Source organism: Notamacropus eugenii, chromosome 2 (genome assembly GCF_028372415.1).
Source record: "Notamacropus eugenii isolate mMacEug1 chromosome 2, mMacEug1.pri_v2, whole genome shotgun sequence".
NCBI classification, from domain to species: domain Eukaryota; kingdom Metazoa; phylum Chordata; class Mammalia; order Diprotodontia; family Macropodidae; genus Notamacropus; species Notamacropus eugenii.
The window spans coordinates 54,607,109-54,634,215 of NC_092873.1; the positions used below are offsets into that span (position 1 = coordinate 54,607,109).

At 47.6% G+C, this 27,107-nt stretch overlaps 1 protein-coding gene across 5 annotated transcripts in view; it reads left to right on the forward strand.

The window, feature by feature from the left end:
- Positions 1 to 27,107, forward strand: part of COL26A1 (collagen type XXVI alpha 1 chain) — a 324,033-nt gene that overhangs the window by 277,288 nt on the left and 19,638 nt on the right. For all 5 annotated transcript variants that reach the window (XM_072640359.1, XM_072640358.1, XM_072640356.1 and 2 more), the window contains 3 exons: positions 8,157 to 8,218; positions 24,847 to 24,994; positions 26,986 to 27,102. In XM_072640359.1, the coding sequence (XP_072496460.1) occupies positions 8,157 to 8,218; positions 24,847 to 24,994; positions 26,986 to 27,102 (327 nt within the window). The remainder of the gene's footprint in view (positions 1 to 8,156; positions 8,219 to 24,846; positions 24,995 to 26,985; positions 27,103 to 27,107) is intronic.

Genomic DNA, 27,107 nt, shown 5'->3' on the forward strand with positions numbered 1-27,107 from the left:
CCTTGTAATGTAGGTGATATTATTGTCCCATTTTACAGATGAGGAAACTGAGGCAAACAGCTCTGTTGGTCCTGTGATCCTCTCTCAGCACAGTGCCTGCCACGTAGAAAGTTCTTAGTAAATGCTTGTTGACTTGTTGAGACTTTAAAAGCTGGAAATCCGTCTCTTTCCTTCCCTTCACAACAGAGAATCGTGCAGGGTCAGGGAGGGCTTACTGCTCTGGATTGGCCCTTTCTACCCAAGGAGTGATAGAAGGGTGAAGCTGTTGAGTAAGAAGGAGGGGAAAGACACAGAGGAGAGACTTTGGAGAATCAAAAGTGGAGAGAAACAGCCAAACAGGAGGCTAGGGGGCTGCCTGAGGTGGCATTTTGGGGACTCTGGAAAGGCTTCCTGCTGAATGTAATGATGGTTCAACCCATGCCCCTTCTCTCAGTGGGCTTCAGATTCGGCCCAAAGGACCAGCAGTAGATAAGGAAGAGGTCAAAACTGGATCCCAGACCCTTCTGCCTGACCTACATCCAGGTCTCTCTTGCTGCTTCTGTTGGCACCAGAAATCTGATTAGAGTCAGTAGGAGTTGTGCAGAAATGTCGCCAGGCAGAGCTTGGCCCTGGACTTGGCCCAAAGTGCTGACCGCAGAACTTGGCCACAGGCTCATTACATTTTTTCCTTCTGATTCTGCTTTCTGGACCAGCTCTGACATTTCTCTGTCTCAATTTTCATTCTGTTTTGAAGCATTGTTTATGAGAAAAATGAGTTTCATACAGATGATAAAGTCTTGCTAACATATGAGCGCCTTAATACCCTTAGCAGCCAAATGAAGGAAGCGGGGAATGAGGCACAGGCCCTGCTGTGCTGCCCCATCAGTGCTAGAGCAAAAGGAGAGAAGTTAAGAGAGGCCTGTCAGAACAACTGGTGTTTTCTCTCCAAATGAGACAGGTCATGGATGGGAGCCTGTGGCCTTGAAGTTACATGTGAATTGGATTCAGTCAAAGGGCCCCACTTGAAGACCTAGAGGACCACATGTGACCTCAAGGCCACAGGTTCCCCACCCCTGGATTGTCTCCTAATGTCATTTGCTGATATTTTTAGGACAGTGTCAAGGCAGGGAAGCACAGTGGAAAGAACTAGAGTCAGAGGACCTGGGTTCAAATCCCACTTTTGACACGTTACCAGTGTTATTACAGTGAGTCATATAGACCTTTTCAAGCCTCAGTCTCCTTACCTGTAAAATGAGGGGGTTGGATTGGATGAGCAGCTCACAAGTCCTCTTCTAGCTCTAGACATAGGATTCCAAGACCGGCTTTGTCAAGGGAAGGTGGCCTAGGAGACCATCTGCTCAGAGCAGGGCTAGCCCCTTCCACATCCCAGTTTCAGAGCCTCACTTTCCACCATTATATCTTTCCTTCCTTTGGGCTCCAAATCACCTTCCCCAGGTTTTCCCCCTCATTCCTCCAGTGCTTTGTACCTCAGTGGAGATGAGCTACTGGAGGCTTTGTTCTCTGACAGAAGAGAGCGTGAGGTACTGGGGCAAGGATGTAATGGGGCAAGAATGTACAGAATGATGTAACTAAAGGTCAGTTTCCCCTAAAACAAACTTTACCAACTGGACCATTTTAAAATTGACTGTGACAGTGTATCCCAACAGTGTCAAAGGTGCCTTCACAGCTGGACATTGAAACCCCCGAGTTTTCTCAAGAGGATCAGCCTGGCGAAAGGGCTGGAGGTGGTAGAGTAGGAACAATCACCAGGCATCTGCCAGGGCTTCGTTCTGCACCAGGAGCCATCTTGGCTCTAAGAACGCAAAGGCAACCATGAAGCATCCCCTGCCTCACTAAGCCTGAGGTCTAATGAAGGAGACAAAATAGAAGAGAGAAGACTAAGCCAATCTGAATGAGGACGCACGGCTCTTCCTCCCTCCTGCTGCCCTCCTTCCAGAACCAGGTATGTTGTAGGAATTGAGGGGCCGAGCCACGAACTAGATTTCTCTCCTTGGGAGAAAAGATCTCAAATTGCAGCCAAGATGGAATTGTGGCATAGAGGAAAGACCCTGGCATCTGGGTCTGAGATTTGCCACTTTGTTGACCAACAAGCATTTATTATGCACTTGTTGTGTACTGGGCACTATGCCATGCACTAGGGATACAAATAAAAGCAAAGACAGTCCCTGCTCACAAGCAGCTTCTATTTTGAAGGGGAGGCAACTTGGTCCACACAAAATAAATACAGAGTAGAGGGAAGGCACCTGTGATCCTGGACAAGTCACCCTGTTTGCCTCAGTTTCCTCATCTGTCAAATGAGTTGGAGAAGGAAAGGCAAACCACTCTAGTATCTCTGCCAAGAAAACCCCCAAAAGGGGATCAAGAAGATTTGGACGTGACTGAAAATGACTGAACAAGAAGAAAGATAGAAGGTAACCTTAGAAAGGAAGGCATGAGCAGATGGGTAGACTGGGAAAGACCCCCGACAGGACTTGGCCTGAGTGTCACAGAGACTCTACAAGGTAGACATGGGTAGGGAGAGATTCTAGACATGAGGAATGGCTGGTTCAGAGGCACAAAGACTGCAGATAGAGAGCCATGTCATGTATAAGAAAAAGCATAAGCCAGTATTGTAGGACTATAGATGCAGAAGCTAATGAGGTACTAAAAGATTTCAAATATAAAAAGGATGCCAGGCTGAGAAGAGCTTTGAATGCCAAAGCGGGATTTCTATTTGACTCCAGAGGCTGCTATTGAACTTTACTGAGTAAGGGGGTGAATTGGTCAGACCTTTAATTTAGGAAAATAAATTTGTCAAGTGAGTGGAAAATGGATTAGAGTGAGTGGAGAGAGAATTGAAGGTGGGAATCCAATTAGGAAGCCATTGTCATGGTGCGAGGTGACAAGGACCTGAGGGAGGGTGGCAGCCATGTGAATATCTATAGAGAAAGAAATTCCAAGATTTGGCAACTGATTGGCTATGTGGGGTTGTAAAGGTGGGTGACTGGGGATGGTGCCCAGTCTGTGACCTGGGACAAGAAACTTTGTCCCTCTGGAACTCATTTTCTTCCTCTAAAGTAAAGCATTGGCATTCTTACAGTTTTCTGAGCTGTAAGTCTGTTAAATGATTCTTTTGTCCTGTAGGGAAGAAAAAGTTTATAGAAGTTCCATTTCCATTGGTCTATGCAGACCAATAGAAGATGGAGGGTAGGAGAGAATTGGGGAATGAGAATTCCAGAAGGGCATCAGAGATGTCTGTCGTCAGGGACAATCATCTAGTGCAGCTCCTTATTTTCTAAATGAGGAAACTGAGGCCTAAAGAGGAGTAGGCTTAGCCACAGCTACCCGGCTAGCCTGGGGTACAGCAGCAATGAGGCTGAAATACTTTTACTTGGATGCTGAGAAAATCTCATCTCCACAACACTGAAAATTAGAAAAGATTGTCTTCATTAAGGAAAGAAATGCCCAAGAATCATACAGGATAAGAAGGCACAGATGGCCCCAATCTGCAGCAGCAGAGGTGTATGCACCTTAATGGAATTGGGAATCAATTCAAATGCTCAGGCTTGGTACAGTGCGATATGCAATTCTGGCTCTGTCACTGCCCACCCAAGTAGCCTTGGGCAAGTCGCTTCCTCTCTGTAGGTCTCAGTCTCATCTGTAAAATGTAGGTGTTGGAAAAGATGACCTCCAAGACCCCTCCCTTCTTGCTCCAGCTCTGTGATCTTAAGACCTTTCAAGCACTTAGACACGCAGCCCTTGGTAGAGCATTAAGAATTGAAAGTCATTTGCAAAATAATAAAAAAATGACTATGAGTATTTTCTCCCAAAATATTGAATAATTAGGGAGAGGAAACTGAGGCTGCAGAAAACTTGACATGAAACTCAGTTAAACTGTATCATCCCCAAGCCAACCCATTTGTGGTTGAAAATGGAAAAGAGGATGGCAAACATATGGAAAGGATCCATCATCTATTTCAAAGTGTTAGATTTTATTACTAATGCCAGGGAACCATCCCAGTTACCCCCTTAACTCATAAGGAAGTGGAACTGGTGCTCAAGACGTTGATGTCAAGAAGAAGAAGCTGGACACAGATGATGTCTGTGCTGGGAGTGACACCATTTTGAAAGGCTTGATGAATTTCAATCATTTCAAGATATCTGGGGACTGGGGGGAAGATTACCTAAAATAGGAGCTGGGCGGGGGAGAATCCTATTTTATTTTATTGCCAATAAAAGGCAACAAAGAGGTCTTTAGTAACTGACTTATATGCCTATTTTCTCATCACTATAAAATCATTATGAGAATGACCTAAGCATATACACAGGGCATCCTCAATGGACATTTGAGAGGCATGCTAGTCATTGAAGAAGACTGAGACCTAACAGGCGGACAACCTGAGTGCTACAACAGTAAGACCTTCCAGCATGTTTAGAGCCCACAGAGAATTTATGAGAGGTCATGGACAAGAATGGGGCAGGATGAGGAGGCCTGGAAGGGCAGTCATCTGCAACTCAGAGGGTTTTAAGTACCAAGGAATGCTTCATTTTTGAACCTGGATCAAGAAGCTAAGAACTAAAACACTTAGCTGTATTCCAGATAAGCTCTGGGCTCATCATACCTCTCCTATCCTGTACTTAAGTGGGTTTTTGAACCATGTTGCCCCTCACAGTCATCTCTACCTGATTTCATCACAAATTCAGTCCATTGAACCTTTTGAGATTTTGTCTTTGTCACCAAAGTTTTAGGAATTATTCCTTGTTGTTTCATATCATCTGCAAATTTGACTCATATGCCGTAGATGTCTTCATCCAAGCCATTTGTAAGAATGTTAAAATTATAGGACAAGGATCCTCTCCTCTCCTCTCCTCTTCCAAGCTTATACTGACTCATTATGACTCCTCTTTGTATAATGTCCAGTCATTCAGCCAGTTCCTCACACACCCACCTCACTGTCCTGGCCATCATCCAACCCACTCCTCTCCATTCCCCCGCACCTCCTGAATTCTATGAGAGACGATTGCCTGAAATCCTAGTTTACTATGTCTCCAGCATCCCCCACTCTACGTTTCTCTCTTGTCTCTTTTGTCTCCAAAGGAGATGGGATTAGTCTGGAATGGGCTGTTGTAGATAAAGATGTTCTGGTTTTTTGTCATTACTGTGTCATCCCATGGAGCACATTCCAAGATTCCTTTCTTGCCTCCAACAAATCCTTGGCATGTCCTCAGGGTCAGCCAGAAGCAGAAAGGGCCCTGAGGGTGGTGGACTTCCTGACAAGAGGTTCATAGGTTTTAGAAATCTAACCCCTTCATTTTACAGAAAAAGGAAACTGAGGTCTAGAGAAAGTGATTCCACAAGTGGTAAGTAGCAATCACCATAACACAGTCCTTTGATCAGTGGGAAGTTTCTAGAACATATGATTAGAGATGAGATTTCCAGCTCCTTTTCCTTCCCTCTGGACCAGTTGCCATTTTTCCATCGTTTAGTGCCTTTTCCACTCTCCATTGTGCCCCAAACACCCCTAACAGCAGCTCAGTGATCACATCTGCTGGTTCTTTCCTTGCCCCCTTGGGGTCTCTACTCTGTTTTGCCTTTCTGGGTCTGGGGCTTGAATTTATGGAAGGAGGAGGAGGATGTCAGATATTTTCTTACTCTCTTCTCACATATATTTGGTTTCATTTCCCAGTGAATCATTTTCTTCCCTCTTTCCCAGACTAAACATTATCCCTCTTAAGAGAAAATAGCAACAGAATAAAGTTTAGAAGCTGCCTCAGCTGAGGGTAGTACTTATGGGGTGAAGGAGGAGACTACCTCTTGTCACCAGGAATGGCCCACAGTCATCATTTTGACAGCCTCAAACAACAAACACGTATTTGGAAGGACATGCTATGGACCAAGCGGTGGGCTTGGTGCTGGGGGACTGAGCAGACACAAAGGAGAATAAGGTGCCCTCCACACCCATTTAGCACAGGTGCCAGAACCTGACCAAGAGAAAGATGAGGATCAAGACAGGCCAGGATGGAGATGTTCTGAGTAGGAGAGAACATCTGGGGCAGCTGGAGTGGGCCAGTGACATCTAAGAGCAGGAGATGGACAAGCAAACAATTGAGATCAGCCAACCCCCTTTGGAGAGGTGGGCCTTTGCCCATCTTTTAGGTCCATGGTAATGAATGGCAAATGGAGGGAGGCAGGAGCCTCAAAGATTGAACAGCCCTGTGTGTTAGTTTGCTCTCACTCACGGGTGGGGAACCTGCAGCCTTGAGGCTACATGCGGCCTTCTAGGTCCTTGAGTGTGGCCTTCTGACAGAAACTTGGATTCAATGTGGCCTCGAGGCTGCAGTTCCCCCTCTCCGCCCACTCTCACTTCTCAAAAGGACCCCCATGCTATCCTTGTTGCCTGGACTGGGGTCCCTCAGGAATACCAGAGCCCGCCCCACTTCCCCAACATTGCCCAAGGCCCCGAAGATCTGATGAGCAGGTCCCTACTGCCCCTCCTCCCTCAGGGGCCTGATGTGTGGATAGAGCTGATGATGAAGGTAAACAGGTCTGGTATGCTCTTTAGCATCCTGAAAACATTATTATAAACAGATACCACATAGGGCAGAAGTCATTAATTTAGGCAGTGTAACAGAATGTTTGCTTTGTTTTCGACCATCCCTGAAGCCCTGGCTCACTGTTTGACATTAAACAGGCCCCTAGAGAAACAGGGAGGTTGCTGGCTCACTTGGGGTGCCAGAGACCACCTCAGCGGCAGGATGTGGTTTCTGGCAGGAGACGATGTGCCTGAGAGTGAGGGAGCAGACAGGGCCAGCCGGAGACAACTGCCCCAGCCCTCCTCCGTCCATCCGCCTGCCCAACAGAGCAGGGCCTCCAGGCCACATTGAATCCAAGTTTCTGTCAAAAGGCCACACTCAAGGACCTAGAAGGCTGCATGTAGCCTCGAGGCTGCAGGTTCCCCACCCGTGAGTGAGAGCAAACTAACACACAGGGCTGTTTAATCTTTGAGGCTCCTGCCTCCCTCCATTTCTGATCTGCAGGGATGAGGAAGAAAGAGGAGCTGAGCAAAGAAGGCTATGCTGTCCATACAGAGGTGAGGAGAGGTGGCAACCAGTCCTTTGCTGTGCTCCTCCCCATGACACACACCCCTTGTGTTATAACCAGGACCAGTGCTTGGTACACAGTAAAGGTATAATAAATGCTCATTGAATGAGTGAGTGAAGAGAAAAAGATTCAAGAAATGTTCATCAGCCAAGTGTTTCCTGTTTTAAATTATGAACTGCCTCATAATTTATTCAGATAGAGATTCCCAAGTGAATTCACAGTAGCCAGGGAAGGGGAAGACCCAAGTTCAAATCTGGACTCAGGAACTTCCTAGCTGTTTGATTCTGGGGAAGTCACTGTTTGCCTCAGTTTCCTCATCTGTCAAATGAGTTGGAGAAGGAAATGACAAACCATTCAAGTATCTTTGCCAAGAAAACTCCAAACCAAGTCATGGAGAACTGGACATAGCTGAAACAACCAAACTCCAAGGAAGTCTTCCTGCGTGTAATGGTGACTTGGCACCACACTGCCTCTCATGGACCATTGTGTGGGTGACCCATGCTGCCTGCTCCACCTAGAGCATCTGGTGAGCCCCCAACAAGGGGGTGTTCAAACTCTTTTTTAAAGTAATGTCACTGTCTTGTTCACTTGTGCTGGCACCCACCACAGGCACAATTTCACCACGTAGATAGGAACACTTGGTACCAGCTCAGGGTGCCTGTGAGGATGCATTCCTGAGAACTTTACCACCAGGACCAGGTCCATCAGTGCACGGGTGGGTATGGAGCAGGGTGTGCTGGGAAATGTCTCTGGGAGAAAAAAAAAAAAGGTACCCACAAAACTGTTTGAAATGCGATCTGAGTCATTAACATTTTCTTTTTCACTTTCTCAAGTGTAGACAGTCAACAAAACAACAAACTCTCTGTTCTCAGAACAAAAGCTCTGATTTTTGTGTTTGTCAATTTCCAGGGTGCAAATCCTCACGGTGAGAATTTAACAATCAGGTCTCAAAAGCTGGTTCGAGCTGGCTCCAGCACACACTGGGAGCCAAGGGATCAGAGCACACAGGTGCTGACTGCCCAGTAGTCTTCATCCCGGCTTGTGCATGAATATCAATTCTGCTTCTCTCTTTCAGAATGCATGAATTGCACCCGGCTGAACGACATGAGTGAGAGGCTGTCTGCACTGGAAGTCAAGGTCAGGACCAAGCCTGCTTGTGGGGATGGGAGCGGGGGAGAACAGGAGGAGGGGGACGAGTGGCTGGCCATCACATTCCCAGCTCTCCACTTCCCATCCAGCATAGAGTGTATGCCCTACAGGCGACAGTGGTGATAAGCCATGGAGGACACGTGCTTGGCTTGGGGGATTCAAAGTGGATACCCTTATCCCAATCCCTAGTGCGTCCTGAGACAGAAACTGGGTTTCACCTGCTGCTTCTGGGGTTTGTATAAAGCCATGAAGTCAGTGACACTGCCCCATGGCTGACTTCTTCCACTTTTCCTCTTGGGCTCTCTCCTCAAGGCTAGATACTTCCACACATGCACCCATGCACACATTCACACATGTGCTACAATCACACACACACACTCGCACACACACTCATTTGCACACACTCACACACATGCACGCACTTGCACACACACTCTCTCACTTGTGCACATTCACATACTCTGCACATTCACAGACACACACACTCATGTACACAGAGACACACACACACTAGTCAAAGAGGTGCATTTTAGGGTTAGGATTAGGTCTTACCTTCAGCAAACTCATCGTTTGTGTGTGAGCTGGTAAGACTTCGGGTGTTTGCACATCCCTGGCGCACACATTCCCCCTGGAGGCCCCTCTAACCCAAAGTGCTCCCTTCCCAGCCTCAGAGAAACAAGGGTCGCTGAATGGCAGGCAGCATTATATGGTGGAGAGGTCTCTGCAGAGAAGTTGGCATCCAGTCCCACGCCTGACACTCACCGTCTGGGTGACTGTGGGCAGAGCCCTGGCTCCCAATCTCTCTGCCAACTCCAGATCCATGGCCTGGGATGGAAGCTGTTTCTGCTCTGTTTGTAGCTGCTGTTCGGTTGTTTTGTCAAGTCCGACTCTCCATAAGCCAAGTTGGGGTTTTCTTGGCAGAGATACTGGAGTGGTTGGCTATTTCCTCATCCAGTTCATTTTACAGATGAGGAAACTCAGGCAAACAGGGTTAAGTGACTTGCCCAGGGTCATACAGCTACGAAGTGTCTGCGACCAGATTTAAACTCAGGTTGTCCTGACTCCAGGATTGGTGCTGTATCCATTGTGCCACCTGGTTGCCCTGTAACCCTGGGCAAATCCCTTAATGTCTCAGTGCCTTAGGCAACCCACTAAGTCTACACCAAGTCTGCCTAAGGAGAGGGAGTTTCCTCCTAGCAGAGAAATCACTGGCTTAGTCCTGATACCTTGCCCTTCCCCCTGGGCTTCACTTTCTTCCTTTGTAAAATGGGAGAGTTGGATTAGAGCCCTCCTTCCCAAAGTCTGCTCCTCCAAATGCCGGTGCCCTGAATGCTGAGAAGAGAGACTTCAGGACAAATTTGTTTCATTTCCCCAGAATTTTGAGGTGTTGGTTCTTTCCATGGAAAACAAGAGTTTGGACTGATATGATGGTTCCTGGGATTTTGAGCTGAGAGGGTCCTTGGCCATCCTTATTTTACAGAAGGGGAGAATGATGTGGCACTAGAAGCCCTGAGTGCTCAACTCATCTGTGCTTCAGTGTCTTCTCTTTCAATTGAGGGTCACAGTCAGGTCTCTTCTAGCAGCAGACCCCATGATCCTTAGGGTAGGTCAGAAATATTGATTAGCACTGCAGGCAGTTTGCCTGGTTTGGTGTGGGGTGGCAGGAGGAGAGGATGCTGCCCAGGCAAGGATTTCTCCCACTTTAGACTCTGTCCTTGACCTCCTTATCCCCCTCCTCAGAGGCCGTCACTGAGTAGCAGCCACTTCGTGGTCACTGACTAGGGGCCACTTTGTGGCCACTGTGTGTCTGAGTAGTCTAAGACCTGTCTCACTCAGGTCATCAGTGCCACACTGAAGGAAGCATATGTCCACCCATCTGGTCTAAGAATTTAAGCCACCAGATTACAAACTAAATTTTCTTTCAATTATGTCTAGCTACACCCCCTTCTGCCTAACTGTGGCCACCACCACAGCCATGTGAGCATAGATTTAAGATTGAAAGGAACATTAGAGGCCATCACATTCAACCCCCTCATTTTATAGATGAGGAAACTGAGGTCATGGGAGGTTGTGACTTGAGTCAGAATGATCACACCAGGCTGCCTTCATTTCTTTGCTTGACCAAGTTAATGGATTGGAAGATCAGAGGACCATCATAGACATGGCACACCTGGATTTCAGAAAGGCCTTTGGCACAGTCTCTCACACTGTCCTTTGGACAAGGTGCAACGAGATGGGCTAACTAAGAAGACAACTCAGGGGGTTCAGAATTCTCCAAAAGACTGGATCCAAAGGGCCATCAGTAATGGTTTGATGTCAGTGCGTGTGTGTGTGTGTGTGTGTGTGTGTGTGTGTTTGGGGAGGGGTGTCTCTGTGGAGTAGTCTCAGTCTCTGTCCTTGGTCCTGTTCTGGTTTGACTGATGACTCACAGAAGGCAGAGAGATAGACCACTCTTGGCAACTTGGCAAAATCATGACAGACACAGGACTGAAGGAGACTGGGTAGTCTAGACAATGAGCTGAGGCAAATGGGAAGAAATTTAGTAGGATAAATGTAAAGTCATTCACCTAGGTTCAAAAATATTGTAAAGACAGAAGAGAGAAACCTAGCTCAGCACTGCTCCTGTGAAAAGAATCTGAGAGTATTTGACCTGCAAGGCTCCCAACCCCTGGTCTGCTCCCCTCTCCCATGAAGGAGAGGTTGGTCCTCTGGGCTCTGCCTCAACCTGAGTGTCACACCTGGGGAACAGTAGGAACAATCTGACAAAATGGGTGAAGTTCAGGGATCCAGGCAACCAGAACTGTGAGAGAAATATGACATCTTGCCATTTATCAAACACCTATTAAACACCTCCTATATACAAGATACAGCTAGGTGGTGCAGTGAGTAGAGCACCAGGTCTGGAGTCAGGAAGATCTGAGTGTAAATCCTGCCCCAGACACCTACTTAGCTGTGTGACCCTGGGCAAGTCATTTAACCCCTCTTTGCTTCAGTTCCTCATCTGTTAAATGGGGACACACTGGAGAAGGAAATGGCAAGACACTCTAGTATCTTTGTCCAAGGGGTCACTTAGAGTTGGCCATGACTAAATAACCACAAAATGAAATGAGTTTGTCTGCACGAGATGGGCATCCTTGGCCTGGAGAAGACAGGATTTGGGGACAGATCTGAGCTGTCATTTTACCTGACGAGGGCAAGAATCTCTGAGAACCAGAGTGTTGGGCTTGCACTTGGGGAGACCTGGGTTCAAATCCTGTTTTAGACAGTCTCTGACCTGGAGCAAGTCACTAAGTTCTCTGGGCCCACCTTTCCTCATCTGTAAATGGGGGTGATGACACCCAGACTGCTTCCCTCACAGGGTTGTGGAGAGGTTCAAATACAACAAGGTAGGAAGCCCTTGGCAGACTTGAAGCTGCATATGCCATGAGTCAGCAGCAGGAATCAGACCACTCCTCATCCTCCTTGCCTTCGGTCCTGCTCCCTCCCCCTCAACTCCCAATTTAACAGCATGTTCCCTCCTGCCACAAGAAACATCACACCTAGGGAGTGAGCTCACCCTCTCTCATCTTGGGCCACTGCCTTCTGCTGGGGTGGAAACTATAGGAAAGAAAATCCTGCTAGATGGGGAGTGTCCAGAGTAGGTGGCATTGATGGATTCCAGCACAGAGCTGGGCGGGAGAGCCAGCTGAGCGTGGTCTCTGTCTCTACAATCAGAGGTGTGAGTGAAGGGGAAGTCCAGGGAGAGGAGAGCGGTGCCCCAGAGGCATGGCAGCCGACATTCTTCTCTACCACATGAGATCTCCACATGGCTTGGCACGGGCTGCGGGATTGATAGCCTCAATTTGCAGCTGGCCGTGGCTCAGAACATAAAGATGTGAAAAGTCGCAGCCCTTTGGGGAGGCCGACATGGCCTCGTGCCTGCCCACCATCAACCTGGCACTCGCCAGCATGGAAAATAGCGAAGTCCCACCTTGTCATGAGCAATTCATTTCTCCAGTCCCCTCCACCCTGACACTGGTAAATGAACAGACAACTTGAGCTGACCTGATTTGGGGCTGGAATTTATATGCCTCACAGTCTCGAGGAAAATGGAGAAGATGGGAGCTGCCAGGGAGCGCCAGGTGCTGATGACTCAGCCTCACAGGGTGCTCTGTTAAAACCCCAGGGTGAGAAGAGATGAAACTTGGGACCTGGTCAGGGCCTTCTCTTAGTTGTCAGAGAAAGTGAATTCACAGGAAAAGGAGATCAATCAGTCATTAAGTACCTTCTGTTTGCTCCTTACTGTCCCAGATGCTGTGAAGGAAGGAAACAATCTCCACCCTCAAGGATCTTACATACTATCAGGAGAGCAAACATGCACACCTCTAAGGAGAGGAAGAGGAACGGAGACTGGACCTGGGGTTTTGCTGGGATGAGGACCTTCCTGTCAGGGTCAGGCAGTCTCAAGCCCTGACAGGTCAAGCGATTTGCCCAGAGTCACACGGCCACTACATGTTAGAGTTAGGACAAACATAAGTACATGTAAAATAAATGCAGGGTAGTTTGGGAGGGAGAGCACTAGGAGGGTAAAGAAAAGAAACCTTTGTAGGCAGAGATGGTGGAGTGCTAGATGAAAAAAGCACTTGAGGACACCATCAAATCTCAGAGCTGGGGGAGACACTCAGATAGGTAAGGGAAGGAAGAAAAGGAGGGAGGGTGGGAGAGAGAGAGAGAGAGAGAGAGAGAGAGAGAGAGAGAGAGAGAGAGAGAGAGAGAGAGAGAGAGAGAGAGAGGAGAGAGGAGAGAGAAAGGAGAGGTGACAAAAATTCTATAGATAGATGATAAAGATGGTAAAGACAGATAAATAGTACAGATAATAGCTGATAGAGATAGGTAGATAGATTGACAGATATACATATGCATAACTTGAGAAGCTCAGAGTTTGAATCTTGTCACTGTCACCAATTACCAGTGGGACCTTCAGAAAGTCATGTATCTGGGCTGCAGTCTCATTCTGTGGGAATTGAGAAGGTTGGGCCAGATGGCATCTGAGGTCAATTATGGCTCTAAATCTATAATTGATCCTGTGATCATGTCCCTCTCCTGTCCAACAAGCCAACTCTTATAACAAAGAATGAAAAAGAAAGGGAAAAAAAAAAGTTCAGCAAAACTGAGAGAAGAAGAAGAAAGAGGAGAGAAGAGGAAAAAAGGAAGGAAGGATGGAAAGATGGATGGATGGATGGATTCCAGGTACTACACTAAGTACTGGGGATATGTGTGTGTTCATCCTTCTTGCCAAAGTAGACTGCTGCCATCAGAGAAATAATGACATGACTTGCACTTTGACTTTATTTTGAGTGAGGGAGGGCTGTGCAGGTCACCAGCCTCACTTCTCCTCCAGAGCCATCTGAATCCAGTGACCAGATATTCATCAGGATGACTGCAGATGACCCAGGATGAGGCACAATTAGGGTTAAGTGACTTGCCCAAGGTCACACAGCTAGTGAGTGTCAAGTGTCTGAGATGAGATTTGAACTCAGATCCTCCTGACTCGTGCTCTATCCACTGCACCACCTAGCTGCTCCAAGTACTGGGGATACAAATAGAAGCAAAAAGAAATTCCTGCTCCCAAAGCAAAGAGCTTCCTTACTTTCTAATGGGGAAAGATAGCCTATCAAAGAGAGCCAAAGAGATGAGGAGCAGGGCAAACATCCAGGAACACGCAGGGGCTTGGTAATCATTTCATGTTTCCATGGCCCTCAAAGATTTTGATTTCTCTACAACAACCCCGTGGAACAGGTCACACATATATTAAGATTTTTTACAGACAAGGAAACTGAAGCTTCCCCAAGGTCACAAGATAGTAAACAGAGGAAGCCCAGGTCCTCACGTCTCCAGATCCAGGACTTTTTACCGAACCATGAAAAGTGATCATTGAAGACCTTGGTATCTGGGGGAGCCTTGGGTTGTTAGGGGGTAGCAGTTGGGTGAGGACTTGGACAAACTGAAAGTAAGATGAGGTCATTCCAAGAAGGGTTGATAGTCTCAGCAAATATGTGGGGGTGGAAATATACATGGTTATGCTTGGGAATCAATGAGTTAGACCAGTAATGAGTTAGATCAGTTTGACCAGAAGAAAGTATTGATTTTTGTTGTTCAGTTGTTTCGGTTGTGTTTGACTCTTCATGACCCCATTTAAGATTTTCTTGGCAAAGATACTGACTGGAATGGTTTGCCATTTCTTTTTGGAGCTCATTTTATGGGTAAATAGGGTAAATGACTTGTCCAGGATCACACAGCTAAGAAGTATCTGAGACTGGATTTGAATTCAAGAAGAGGAGTCTTCATGACTCCAGGCCCAGCCCTCTATCCACTGCACCAAGGATTGGTTTAAGAAGTCATAAGTCATAAGTCAAGGCAAAGTTGAGTTGGGGACCACTGTGGTGGGCCTTGAATACCAGTAGATAATGAGATACTGTTAAAGGTTTTTGAAAAGGACTGTTTGTGGTCAAAGTGGTGCTTTAGGAGAATTGTTCTGGTAGTCACGTCTAGGCAGGATTGAAGGGGAGAGTACTAGAAAGAGACAGGACCGTGTCAAAAAGCCCCAGTCAGGGGGTGAGGAGGACCAGTCTTGGCTTTCTCTAGGGCCTCCCTGGGCTGCCAATAGGATGTCAGCTTCTTACAAGCAGCAACTGCCATTCCTTTGAATGCTGATCATTGAACTAAATGCCTTATAGCTAACGTGCTTAATAAATTCTGCTGGGGGGGGGGGGCGGGGGACTGAATTCGGAGACCACAGGAATGAAAAGGGAGGGAAAGATGGGAGAGACAGTTATTGTCCAGATTTTGTTCCTTCTTTGTCTGTCATAACCCCGAGGGTCACAGGGTCACAGGATCTGAGCTGGGTCTGGAAGGGGCCTCAGAGGCCATCTAGACCAAATTACTCATTTTACAGCTGAGGAAACTGAGTCCCAGAAAGGGAAGTGATTGACCCAAGGTCTTAGAATCCTAGTTTTTAGATCTAAGGCTGGAAAGGAGCTCAGGGGCCATTTTATGTAACAGATGGGAGGTAAGACCTCAATGGTGGAGGAAGGATGATCCCACCAATGTAAAGCTTAGATGACTTTACTAATGAGCCCAGTGTCTCCTGTACATCTCAAGGAAACAAGAGGAAGTTGTAGCCCTTCTCTGCTGAGGATGTGTAGAGAATGGGCATTATGGGTCCTTAGGAGACACCGCATCCTTGGGAAGTGCCATTCGTCGCTGGGCTTCTGCTCTGAGCGTGTATTTGCGCTCCCCCCAACCAGCCTGGTGACAAGGATATGCTTCGCTGTCCCCACCTGCTTGAAGTCTGTGTCTTCTGACTGCTGGTCGGTGTAGCCAGGACTCAGTCTCCTGCTTGTGCCAGTCAGGCTTTCAGACACAGAAGCTGCTTTCACTGGCACACTGTCCACTCTCAAGGGCACCATGCTTCCCCTTAGGCTAAGAGCTTTTTTTTTCTAGGAGGTCACTTGTCTATTTGCCATCTTGAGAAAGGGTCAATGGCTGAGGATATTTAGGGGTTATAAATCTTGAAATCCCATGGTTAGATCTTGGACCCTGTGGAAGCATGGGTTGGTTAGGCAGGAATCTGCATGTGCTCTGGGCTGCTCCCCAACTTCACCCACCACCATGGGGCCTGACAGTCCACAGTCTACTACTAGAGAGTCATTCCCATGGACCATTACTCTCTAGGGTTTTCTTTTAAAAGGCAATAGGTAGGAGTCGGTAACCAACTAACTCCCTAGGAGGCAAAACAAACTTGACTGAGCTACACAGTGCAGCATCCTGGGAACAGGGGAACTTGTGGGAAACAGGCAACAGAGCCCACTGAAGAGGGGTGATAGGGTGGAAGGAAGACCAGAAAGGCAGGTGGAAGGATGTTAAGACTAAACAGACTTTGCCAATATCCTGACTTTCCCCACAGTTGGGCCTCATTAGAATTAGTCTGGCCTGCTCACAACGTCTCATCAGGTGGTAGCAAAAGCCTTTTCACTTTGAGCCTAGTGTCAGCCTCCCTCGGGCCTATCCAGAAATCCAGTCTTCTCAAAGATTTGAAAAAGAAGCCTAAAGCACTTCCCTTCTCAATGTCCCTTTCATCACATTTGGCTTCTGTTTCAACTCTTCTCTTAACCTAATATATTATAGTTCTTTGTACCCATGTCTAATCCTCATTCCAGATTGTAAATCCCTTGGGGACAGGGATGGCATCATTTTTCATCTGGGAGCTCATAGCGTCTTGCATGAGATAGGTGACTGATATTTGGTTCAATTGCCCCATATCCCCTTTCTTGAAATTCTTTCTGACCTTCCCCTTGTCCCCTCCCACCTTTACATCCAAAGACTATGTTTGGTGTGAGTGGGTGATGTGGAGAGACAGGTGGTGCTTGCTGACTTGGACATTCCAAAATTCCAACTCTTATAGGTGGTGCCATTCAGATGGGGAGGTCTAAGGTGTAGTGGGAGTCAAGGAGGTTAAACCCATTGTGTCACTGGATGGACGGAGAAGTTCCATGAGCACAGGCTGATTGCTGCATCTCCCAGTTCCTCATTAGCCATCCTCTCCTAGTAACTGCTGGATCTTAGCCTCCACTACCCTACCAAAGCTTCTCTGTCAAAGGTCACCTCTCAAATATCAAGGTCCCTGAGGAGGATGGCGGGAATGATTTAGAGAGGAAGCCCACAAGTGAGGCAGCCTGATGGCTGGCCTTGGAATGGATGGCTGGCTGGGCCAACTAGCATTATTAAGTACCTACTGTGTACACAGCACTGGGGTAAGTGCTGGATATACAAAGAAAGGCAAAAATAGCCCCTCACCTCAAGGAGCTTATAGTTTGACAGGGGAGATAATGTGAAAATTAACATGCTATAGACAGGATGAATTGGGGCTAGAAGTGTCAGAAGTAGGCACTAAGATTTAGGAAGACTAGGGAAGACTTCATGAGGAAGGCAAAACTTTAGGTGAGACTTGAAGGAAGTAGGGAAGCCAAAAGATGAGAGATTTGTTGAAAAGCATTCTCAGCACTGGGGACAGCTCATAGAGATGGAGGGTCTTACTCAAGAACAGTGAGGAGGGACGTTAGTGTCACTTACCTCTGCTCACCCTCAGTTTCCTCATCCCTAAAAAGGGGATAAAAATAACATCTAACTCACAGGGTTGCTGTGAGAATCAGATGAGATAATGTAGGTAGAAAACTTGGCAAACCTTGAAGTATTTTATAAATGTCAGTAAGCGTTGTTAATGTTGCTGAGGAAGAGGCATGGAGACCAAGGGATGGCCAAAAGGTCATTGTGACAGAAGGTGGCAGTCAGTCAATCAATGCTATGTGCCTACCACATGCCAGACACCACGGTAAGCGCTGGGTAGAGACGTTCTCAAAGCAGCAGTGCATGCCCACCCAGGTGAGCCCAGCTGAGAATGGAACCATGTGGCAAGTTACCTGACTTGGCTGGAAGAAGCATGACACCGTTACTACCTGGACAGCCTAGTCATTCCTCCCTCTTCCCATCTTTCTAGAATTGGCTGCAAAGCACAGATTATTAGACACTCCCTTAACTCTATGAGCTTTATCTAATTACCATGTGTATACCAAGTCCATCAGCCACAGGGGCAACGCAATAAGTGAGTGAGGTGGGTGTCATCTCAGTTGGCCAGAGGGTGTGAGCCATGACACGGGTAGCTAAGGTCAGCTCCACATGATGGCTGGGCCCCAATATGGTTTCATGGGGCTTTCCAATGCCATGTGTCTGCCTAGACTGAGGTCATAACCTGAAGGAGGGGGATAAGATCCGTTTTCTCAAATTACTTGACAATTAGGGGGGACCCAAAAGGGTGAGGACCCAGGCCTGGACTGTTTCTAATTTGTCTCAATGACTAGTCCTCGGGAGCCAAAGTAAGCTTGTTCCATTTGCTTCAGTGCCCAGTTGGAAGGCCCACCGCTCAACAAGCATTCCAGGGCTTTGAGTACCTGGTGAATGCTTCTGGGATGAGGTAGAACCAGCAACACTCAGCAGTCTCATGGATGAGAGAGAATGACGGCCCCTTGATTCAAAAACAGTTGAGGAGTCATATCCACTTCCTTCTGAGAAGGGAGCCAAGTTCAGGCCATGGAACAGAAGACCCTTTTCTTGCTAAACTTGTAGAGAAATGGAAAATGACAATAGATATCAAGGCTGTGGGCATGGGAATCAGGAAGCTGGAGTGCTGGGGCTGGTTCTCCCTAGTCCATTGACATGTCCTCTTCATTGGGATGCCAGTAGCCACAATGAGTCCTTGCAAAGAGGGGCATTCTGGTCCCAGAGCAGCCCCAGATTTGATGCAGTGTTGTGCCTGTAACCCATCTTAATGATGGCTGCTAATGAGGTAACCCATTTTTATCTGCTGACATGCTTTGGAAAGACCGGGGTCCTTGAGGTCCAGTTGTATGGGAAGTGATCTCTGATGTGTTCTGGCCTGATGGATCACTGGTGTGACTGACAGGCAGATTACATGCTTCCTGCATGAATGCTGCTCTGTGCTTAGGCCATGTACTCTCCCTCCCTGCCCCCAGTGACCATCTTAATATCATATATCATGCCTCTTTCCAAGCCTCATTTTTCAAAAAGAAATGCCATTGAAGGCAGTTTTCACTCTGATTACTGGCAAGAGCCTCACAGGCAATGAAGAACCATGTTTGTTTGGGAATATAGTTATTCCAGACTCAGAAGTGGGACACCAGTTCAGTCCAACAAACTACCTACCTGTGCCCACTATGGGCTTGAGGAGAGGGAGACTGAGTGCAAAGGGGATGCTTTTACAAGGTAAAAAATTGAATGAGGTGATGGATGCCTGCTCCAAGAGAACTTAGCAGGAGACCCAATAAATCTTTAAATAAGGATAATTCCAGATATATACAGAAGAGAAATACCAGTAAAGTTCTCTTCCAGTTCTGAGGTGGGAAAGATCATGGGGCATCACTCAAGGAAGAGTGCGCATCAGGGCTGGCTCTTGAGTGATGAGTGGAATTTCTCCAGGTAAAGATGTTTGGGAGGAGGGCATTTCATACAGAGGGAGTGATGGGAGTAAAGTCAAGCTGGAAGATATGGAATATTTATTACAGATAGTGAGAAGTCTAGTTTGTTTACTTGGATGATCTGAGTGAGTATACCAGCTTAACTGCCTTTGGGACTTATCCACTAGGATGTCCAAAAAGTATCTCAAATTCTACCTAACCTAAATGGAACCTGTTAGCTTCCCATTATAATAAACCTGCTCCTCCAACCCTCCCATTTCTATTTAGAATACCTCCATCATCCCAGGGACCCTGATTCATACCCTAGAAACCATTCTTGACTTTTCTTTTCCTCTTATCAACCCTCCCCCTCCCCACATCCTATCCAGTGATTTTCTAGATCTGGTCATGTCTACTTCCATGTCTGTTTGGGTTGGACTGAAGCATTGTTGATTTTTCTCACCTTCATTCTGAGCACAAATGTTTTTTTTTTTTTATGGAGGTCAGAGGAGTTGATTTTGATTGGAGGAGCAGAATATGGCATACTGAACAAAATTAAGCTGAAGAGACAGTTAGCAAATAATATAGAATTTGTATCATAGTAGATCTTTATAGGCTGGAACAGAGGGGCACATTCAAAATAGTAGCATTTAATAGGAAAATGACTTTTCATGCCATGGGGTTAGAATAAAATTCACTTCACATATGCACGATGGAGTGACCTGGACAAGTTTATGTGAAGGGGACTCTGGGGTTTTAGTGGCCTTGAAACAGAATTTGAGTCAGCAGTACAACATGGTGGCCCCAAAGCTCATGTCTTCATATACATTCAGTACTTCAAAGTTCTGTGATTTTTAGCAGGATTGGTGACTTGGCTTCTAAGTTCTCTCTGTGCCTTAGTAGTGGATTTCCATGAGTTGCTAGTGCCAAAGAAAACTCCATCCCTTCCTTCCCCCCCAAAAAATTAATCATCTGCAGTTTTTTATTGGTGGATCTCTCTGAATTTGGGTCAGCCCTTCTTTGAACAACAAAATACCACTAGGGTTTCCTTCCTGGAAACCTTTCCATATTGTTAGGACTTCTTCTTACATTCACCTCTGCATGTTAAGACGTAGCAGTTCTTTAGTAGAGGAATGCTACCTCAGGCTGTTATTAATAGATTCATAATGGCCCAAAAAGGAAAGATGAGAACCCTACTTTATACTAGGCTTGTATACCTACTTCCCAGATCTCAGTTTCCTGATCTATAAATCAAGGGTCAGATTAAGTGGCTTTTCTGAGAAGATTGCTTCCAGCTCTAGACCTAAGGGGTGCCACCATTCAGGAAAGAGTTTGACTAGCAGGTGCTTGTCCAGGGGGGCTGACCAGGACACCTGGGGAGTATGAACCATGAGTAGAAGGAATTAGATGGAAGTGGTAGCAAGGTAGATTTGTGTTCAATTGAAGGATGAGCTTTCTAAGTGAGAACTGGGGGAAGGGGAAGGAGCTCTTCAAATAGAGGTGCTCTTCATACCTCTCATCTGCTCTGTATAAGGTCTTCCATGTACCTATTATTTACGGGTTGTCTTCTCCCTACTGGGATATGAACTCCTGGAGGCAGGGACCTTGTCGTTGTCTCTGTGGATTCCCAGCACTTAGGATAGTGCCTGGCCCAAAGTAAGCACTTCAAAAATGCCGTCCAGATCACTGAATGATGGCTCCTGCCAAGGGAGGCTATTGGACTGGACAAGCTACGAGCACCATGAACTGTGGGAAATTCCCCTTGTTATCACAGGCCCCCTTTGGAGTCCCCCAGTGACACAGAACTCGACTTTGTGAGCTGGGAGTCTCCTGTGGCCTGGGTAGATTTTGCATTTTCCATCATCACATGCCCAGGGTTGCCAGCTCTGCTCCTTGCTCAGAGTAAGAAGCTGTGCAGTGAACCAAAGATTGCAAATCCCAGTGATCTGAGTAGTGCCAAGTATACAGAAAGAGCTTAATAAATGTTTGCTGATGGACTGATTTGGCTCTGCCACAACCTGTGAAACCTGGATAAAACCTGGATGTGCATCTGCCTCACTAGTCAGCCACCAAATAAATCAGCTTCTGATCCCTCCCTCCCTCTGAGAAAACATGGTGAGGATCAAAGGACACCATGGCTATGAAGGTATCATAGAATGATAGGCCAATGTACTGTGCTCAAGGAAGCTGAGTGTTAAATTTTCAGCATGCCCACTTACACCTCACCTCATAAATCAGCAGACACTTCATATCAGGACTTGATGTAGTCTTATGTTAATCTTCTGGACTTAAGAAAGTAATGGAGAAAATATGAATAATGTAGATTTAACTTAAATGTATATCAAGTGTACCTTCCCCCCCTCCCCCCAAGCCGGTTGTTAAACAACTACCAACATCCCACCCTCCCGTTCAGTTCCATCTCTAGATCCATACCCTAGTATGGCAGCACTATGCCTTGTGATGCTGGAGCTGCAATTCTCAGAAACCAGCCCCGTCAGAAGTGAGAAAGTATTGACTGGGCCTTGGGGGTGACCCTGAGGCAGGAGGCAGCTTGAACCTCTTAGAAGCGGGGGAGGGGAGAAGGGAGCCTTTATTTTTTTGTTTGGAATGTTTGGAATGGACTGTCTAGACACCTGACTTAGGCCAAGTCTTCAGGGGGTCTGTTAAAGGGGTCCTCCCCTCAGGGATTTGCTTATTTGCAGGCAAAGGCTTTTCCTGCTCTGGGGCCAGAAGGGAAATACCAATCTGCCCATTAACTACCTGGTGGGCAACGCTGGGAGATGGGGGGAAGGATGGGAAGGGAGCTGGGGGGGGCTTTCTGTTGTCTGGGAGCAGCTGGCTGGAAACCATCCCTCACATACATTTCCCTTCAGCAGGAAACTCCCCAGACTCTAGTGTCTTAGAGACTAAAACTTCCTCTGGTTGTTTTTTTTTAATCACTTTGCTGATCTAGCAACTTTCTTCTGCTCAGAAGACATTCCAAAGGTCTTAGTCAGCTGGGGAGGAGGGCTGAATTTTGCGGTGATAAGGGGAGAATGAGATAAAGTCTGGGTGGTTTTCTTCACAGTTTTCTGACTAGACTAGAGGGAAGGAGAACAGGACTTGGGATTGGGAGTCTTTGTACAGAATTATGCCTCACTTGGACTTCCCTGTGCCTCAGTTTCCTCTTCTGTAAAAAGGGGTGGGGTGGGATGGACCTCTGAGATCCCTGCCAGCTCTGCATGACCATTGAGAGCTGAGACGGGGAGGGGCAGGAGCCTTCTAGAGAAAGGCCCAGCAGTTATGGGAAGGGCACCCCACGCTGGACAGGTCATGACTACAAGGAATGGGAGCAGTTAGTGGTGGACCTCACATGGCGGGGAGGGATGGAGGCATTTTGTACTCCTGGGGTGCGGAGGTGCTGATGGTGCTGGAAAGTAGGTGCCACAAAGTGCAGAGAACATCCCAGCAGCCCCTCCTGCTGCCTCAATGAAGGAGGCTCCTCGCTTGGTGTGGTTTGAGGCAGGTAGATGAGAATTGTGGTTCCAACCTGGCCACAGCCTGGATGCCTGAGTTCAGACAACCAAGTCTTGGGAGAGACTGATACTTAGAGACCTTCCAGTTGTGATAGTGTGAGGACCATTCTCAAGGTATCTGAAGGGAAGAGGATACTAAGGGCAAGGATTATTAATGCCAAAAAGAGAGACCAGAAGTCATTAAAGATGACCTGCTATGAAAATAACACCCCCTGGGGGATCCCTGACTGAGGGTTTGGTGGCAAGCAGGCTGACTGACATTTTTACTGGGATCCCACCTTCCTCATGGTTTGTTGATTTAGCACCAGGCCTGCTGTCTTCCAGCAAAGTGGCTCTCCATGTCCAATTCTGCAAAACCCTTTGAAAGGCAAAGATGGGCTTTTTCAAGGACTTTGCATCAGTAATGTCAGGAAGGCAGATAGTCACCAGCATTCTTCTTCACAATCACAGGGAAAATCCCAGTGACTCCGAGGAGAACCAGAGCTTCCCGGGCACTAGGGGTCCCACCACAACCTCTTTCTTTGTACAGATTATGACGGTGGGGCCCCTTGTCCTGGAGCTCCTGGAGGTGTCAGGTGGGGAGGCCTTCCCAAAGTCTGCCCTCTGGTGATAGGGTATGATCTCCTGCAGCGCAGAGCTCTGGTCTAGCCCAGGCACTCACTAAACTTGGCTATTCCTCTCCAGTCAAAGGAGGAAACCTGCTGACTGGGTCCCTGTCTGAGAGGACAAGGACGACTGGGCTACCCTGCTGGCCCCCTTGCTTAGCATGGCACCCAGCACATAGTAGAGGTTTAATAAGTGCTTGTTGATTAATTAAAAATTTGTGGGTTTTTTTTTTTAAACCATGGCGTTTAGCATGTTTCTCTTTGCTCTGATGGGATATGACCAAGTATCTGCTTGTGAGATTTCCATGTCAGGGCTATGCATTTGTTTCATATTAACTTATATTTTCATAAGATAAACCTCCCCCTTTCCTCATGGGAAGCAGAGGCTCCCTGCTCTCTTCAGTTGGCTTCTGGGAAGGGAAGAGGGGGGACAAAAGATAACAGCTACAAGACCTGATAATGATAATAACTGAAACGAGCCATCCCAGGTGCCCAAGCTCCAGACCTCTGGCCAAGCTGGTCATCAGGCAGGCAGCTAGTGACCTCTGCTGGCTTGAGCCACGCTTCACAGAAGAATCCCAGAGCCAGCCAGCTCCTGCTAGGCTGCCCTTGCCTTCTTGGCTCCACCTTTCATCATTTTCCGGTGATTCAGTATTGTGGGGGCTTTACTGGACAAGCAGTTTTAACTTCAAAGAGGAGAGAAAATAATCGTGATCCAAGCAGCCCAAGGTGGGTCCAGCTGTCTGACTCTGTACCTTCCTGAGTAGGATGAGGCAGGGTTTTCCCTGCTACGGACGGAGTGACCTGACTCCCCTGGGCCCGTACAGCGGATACATTCTCTCTTTCATGCTGGACCAGGGAACCTGCCTGCTCTCCAAGTCCCAGGAACATTTGCTGGTCCTCTCACGAAAGGTCCACTGGAATCTTTATTTTCCTGCATGTCAGTAGAGGCTGTTATGGGACCCAACATCCTCCTGGAAAAGGAAATTAAGACTTGGCCAAATGGGTACCCAACTGGGCAGGGGACTGATGCTCTCCAGTCACAGACACCACCTCCACCCTCCTACTCCACTCTGAAGGAACAACTTATCCTTAGAAGTGATTAGACCCAAATGGCAGCTGTGTGAGAGGCCCTTTTGTTTCATGAGCAAAACAACTGTGATTGTGTTGTTTTATTGATATAGCATTCCTATTTTGTATATCACACACCCCATTTCAGAATCCTGGATAATGGAGCAGGAGCATGTTCTCTATGAAAACCACAGAGTCTTGGGTGGGCTTTCCTTTCTGAGATCAGAGGAGCACAGGTTTAGAGCTAAAAGGACCTGAGAACCCCTCCAACCCAGGGGTGCTCACCCAAGGTCTCACAAGTAGTGAGCATTGGGGGCAGGATCCAAATCCAGGATCTCTGGCCCCTTCCACAATGACCACTGTGTTTTTGGATTCAATTCCTTGCCTGACAGGTTTTCTTGCAATGTCTCATGTAGATTCTTCTTCTGGAAGCAGCTGGGAGCGTGGCAACTTCAGAAAATGACATTACCAAGACAACCCCGACATGGAGTAAAGATTTCTTACCAGATGCCATCCCACTGTCGAATCCTGGGACTTTGAGGAGGAACCCTTCGGGACCCATCGGTGAGTGTATCTTCAGGAAGACAGAATGAGTTAGCCCTGAAGATTCAAAAGCTCTAGCACCTGAGGAACCCTTAGAGATGCTCTAGGGTCCACTGCCTTCATTATTTGGTGGGCTGCTGAGGCCCATGTTTACATGGGCAGTGTCAGGATGGGATTTGAATCCAGGCCCTCAGACTCCAGATCCAGGGCTTACTGAAGCACATTCTGAAGCACCCCCATCCCAGTTCTCAGTTTATGATTCCTACAGGTAACCCCTCAGTACTAGGGATGAAGAGAAAACTCAAAGCCCCATAGAAGGAGGGGGGATGACAATGAATTCTCCCCATTGTTACCTAGATTATATTCCTTCTGCTTTTGCTGGAGTTCTCTGGGAATCCTGGAGCCCGCATGTGCTCTCTGGGAATGCTACACAGCTCTCCCCAGGGGGTCATAGTACTGCAGACCTAGACTTAGGAGGACCTCAAAGTCTCCCCACCTTTGTAGATTTTTGTGCAGACAAGGCAAGTGAGAGTTTTGTGGAGGAAGCAGGAGCAGGTCCCAAGAAGCTTCCAAGTAAAGACAAGAGGTAGTACTAAGGAAGTTGTGCCCTGCCAGTCTCACCCTAGGCAACCCAGCCTCAGACCAGTCCCACCTAGGCCAGCCCCATACCCCCATGCTAATCCCCCAGGACCATGTCTAAGGAAGAGTGACATGGAAGCTTAGGTTCTCCCAGGGAGGCACAGAGGCCAGTGGAGAGCTCCATTTTCCTTGTTAGTTCTTCATGATTTTCCTTAGAGCCCAGAGGGGAAGGGGCATGTAGCACCAGGGGATGGGCCACCAGTCACATCTAACCCTTGGCTTGTCTGCCTGCTGGTCAGAGGTAGAAGAGCAAGCTGCCCAGCCTGGTATGGCTCTCCTGACCACCATATGCTTCCTTACATCCAAGGAGGGCCTTGAAGGGGATGTGTAGAATCCAAGGTGGGGTCTTAGGAGAGGCATGTGGGGGCAAGCTTTCAATAGAAGAGGAATGGGATGGAGACCTGAAAACTTGCCATGACCTCAAACACGGGGAGTTGTGCTCAAACAGTGGAATTCAAGGATGGAGCAGACTGGGAAGAAAAAAAGAAAAGCTGAGCCCCTGACTCGGATCCCCTGAGCAAGGCGGGTAAGACAGGGCATCACAGACCGGGAACCTGCTGCCTTGCCCCCAGGGTCTCTGGAGCTTCATGGGTGTTTGTGCTCCCCCCAGGACAGAGATGACAAGCCCTCCATGCCTTCACCCTTTACAGGATGTGGAGACCTGGGAGATTGTCTGGTCCAGACTCCGCATCTTACAGCTCAGTAAACCATGAAGTCTACCAAAGAGGATGTCAGCAAGCATTTATTAAGTGCTTACTGTGTGCCAGACGCGAGTAAACGCTGGAGATCATAGAGAGACAAAAATGCTCCCCTCTCTCCAGGAGGCCATAGCCTGCTAGGTGCTTAATAAATGTTAGCTCTCACAGTGTTGTGGTTGTGAGGAAAGGCCTCCGGACATCGGGACCCCTGCCCCGAAGCAGCTCAGGTCTGCTCATCTTGATCATCACAGGTTTCCCCAAGATTCTACCAGTGACTCACTTCTTCTAAGCAAAATTCAGTACAACCCAAAAAGCGGGGAGATTTTAATCCCATGCTGTGAGAATTTGCCTAGCCCCTTTTTGAGTCATCTTAATGGTTTTTGCCAGTAAAGCCTGCAGCCTTGACAACCCCAAGATGATTTTCCCAAAGGCTCTGGATTCAATCCCACCTCTGACCTTGGGCAAGACTTTTAACCTTCCCAAGGCTCAGCTTCCTTCTCTGTAAAAGGAAAAGATTGGATTAGATGACCCTGATGCCCTTCCAGCCTTAGATCTCTGATTCCGTGATCTTGCCACTTGGAATCTCCATGATCTCTCTGAGAAATCAATGAAGAAATCTGCAGGTGACCGACCAGCTGTTAGGTGTCCTCATACTCAGTCTTGTTCTTTCTGCAGGATTTGTGGGACAGATGGGACCTCCGGGACCTGTGGGTCCCTCAGGGCTCCCAGGGCCACCCGGATCAAAAGGCGAAAGGGGCCAGGTGGGGGAGATGGGCCCAAGGGGGCCCCCTGGTAAG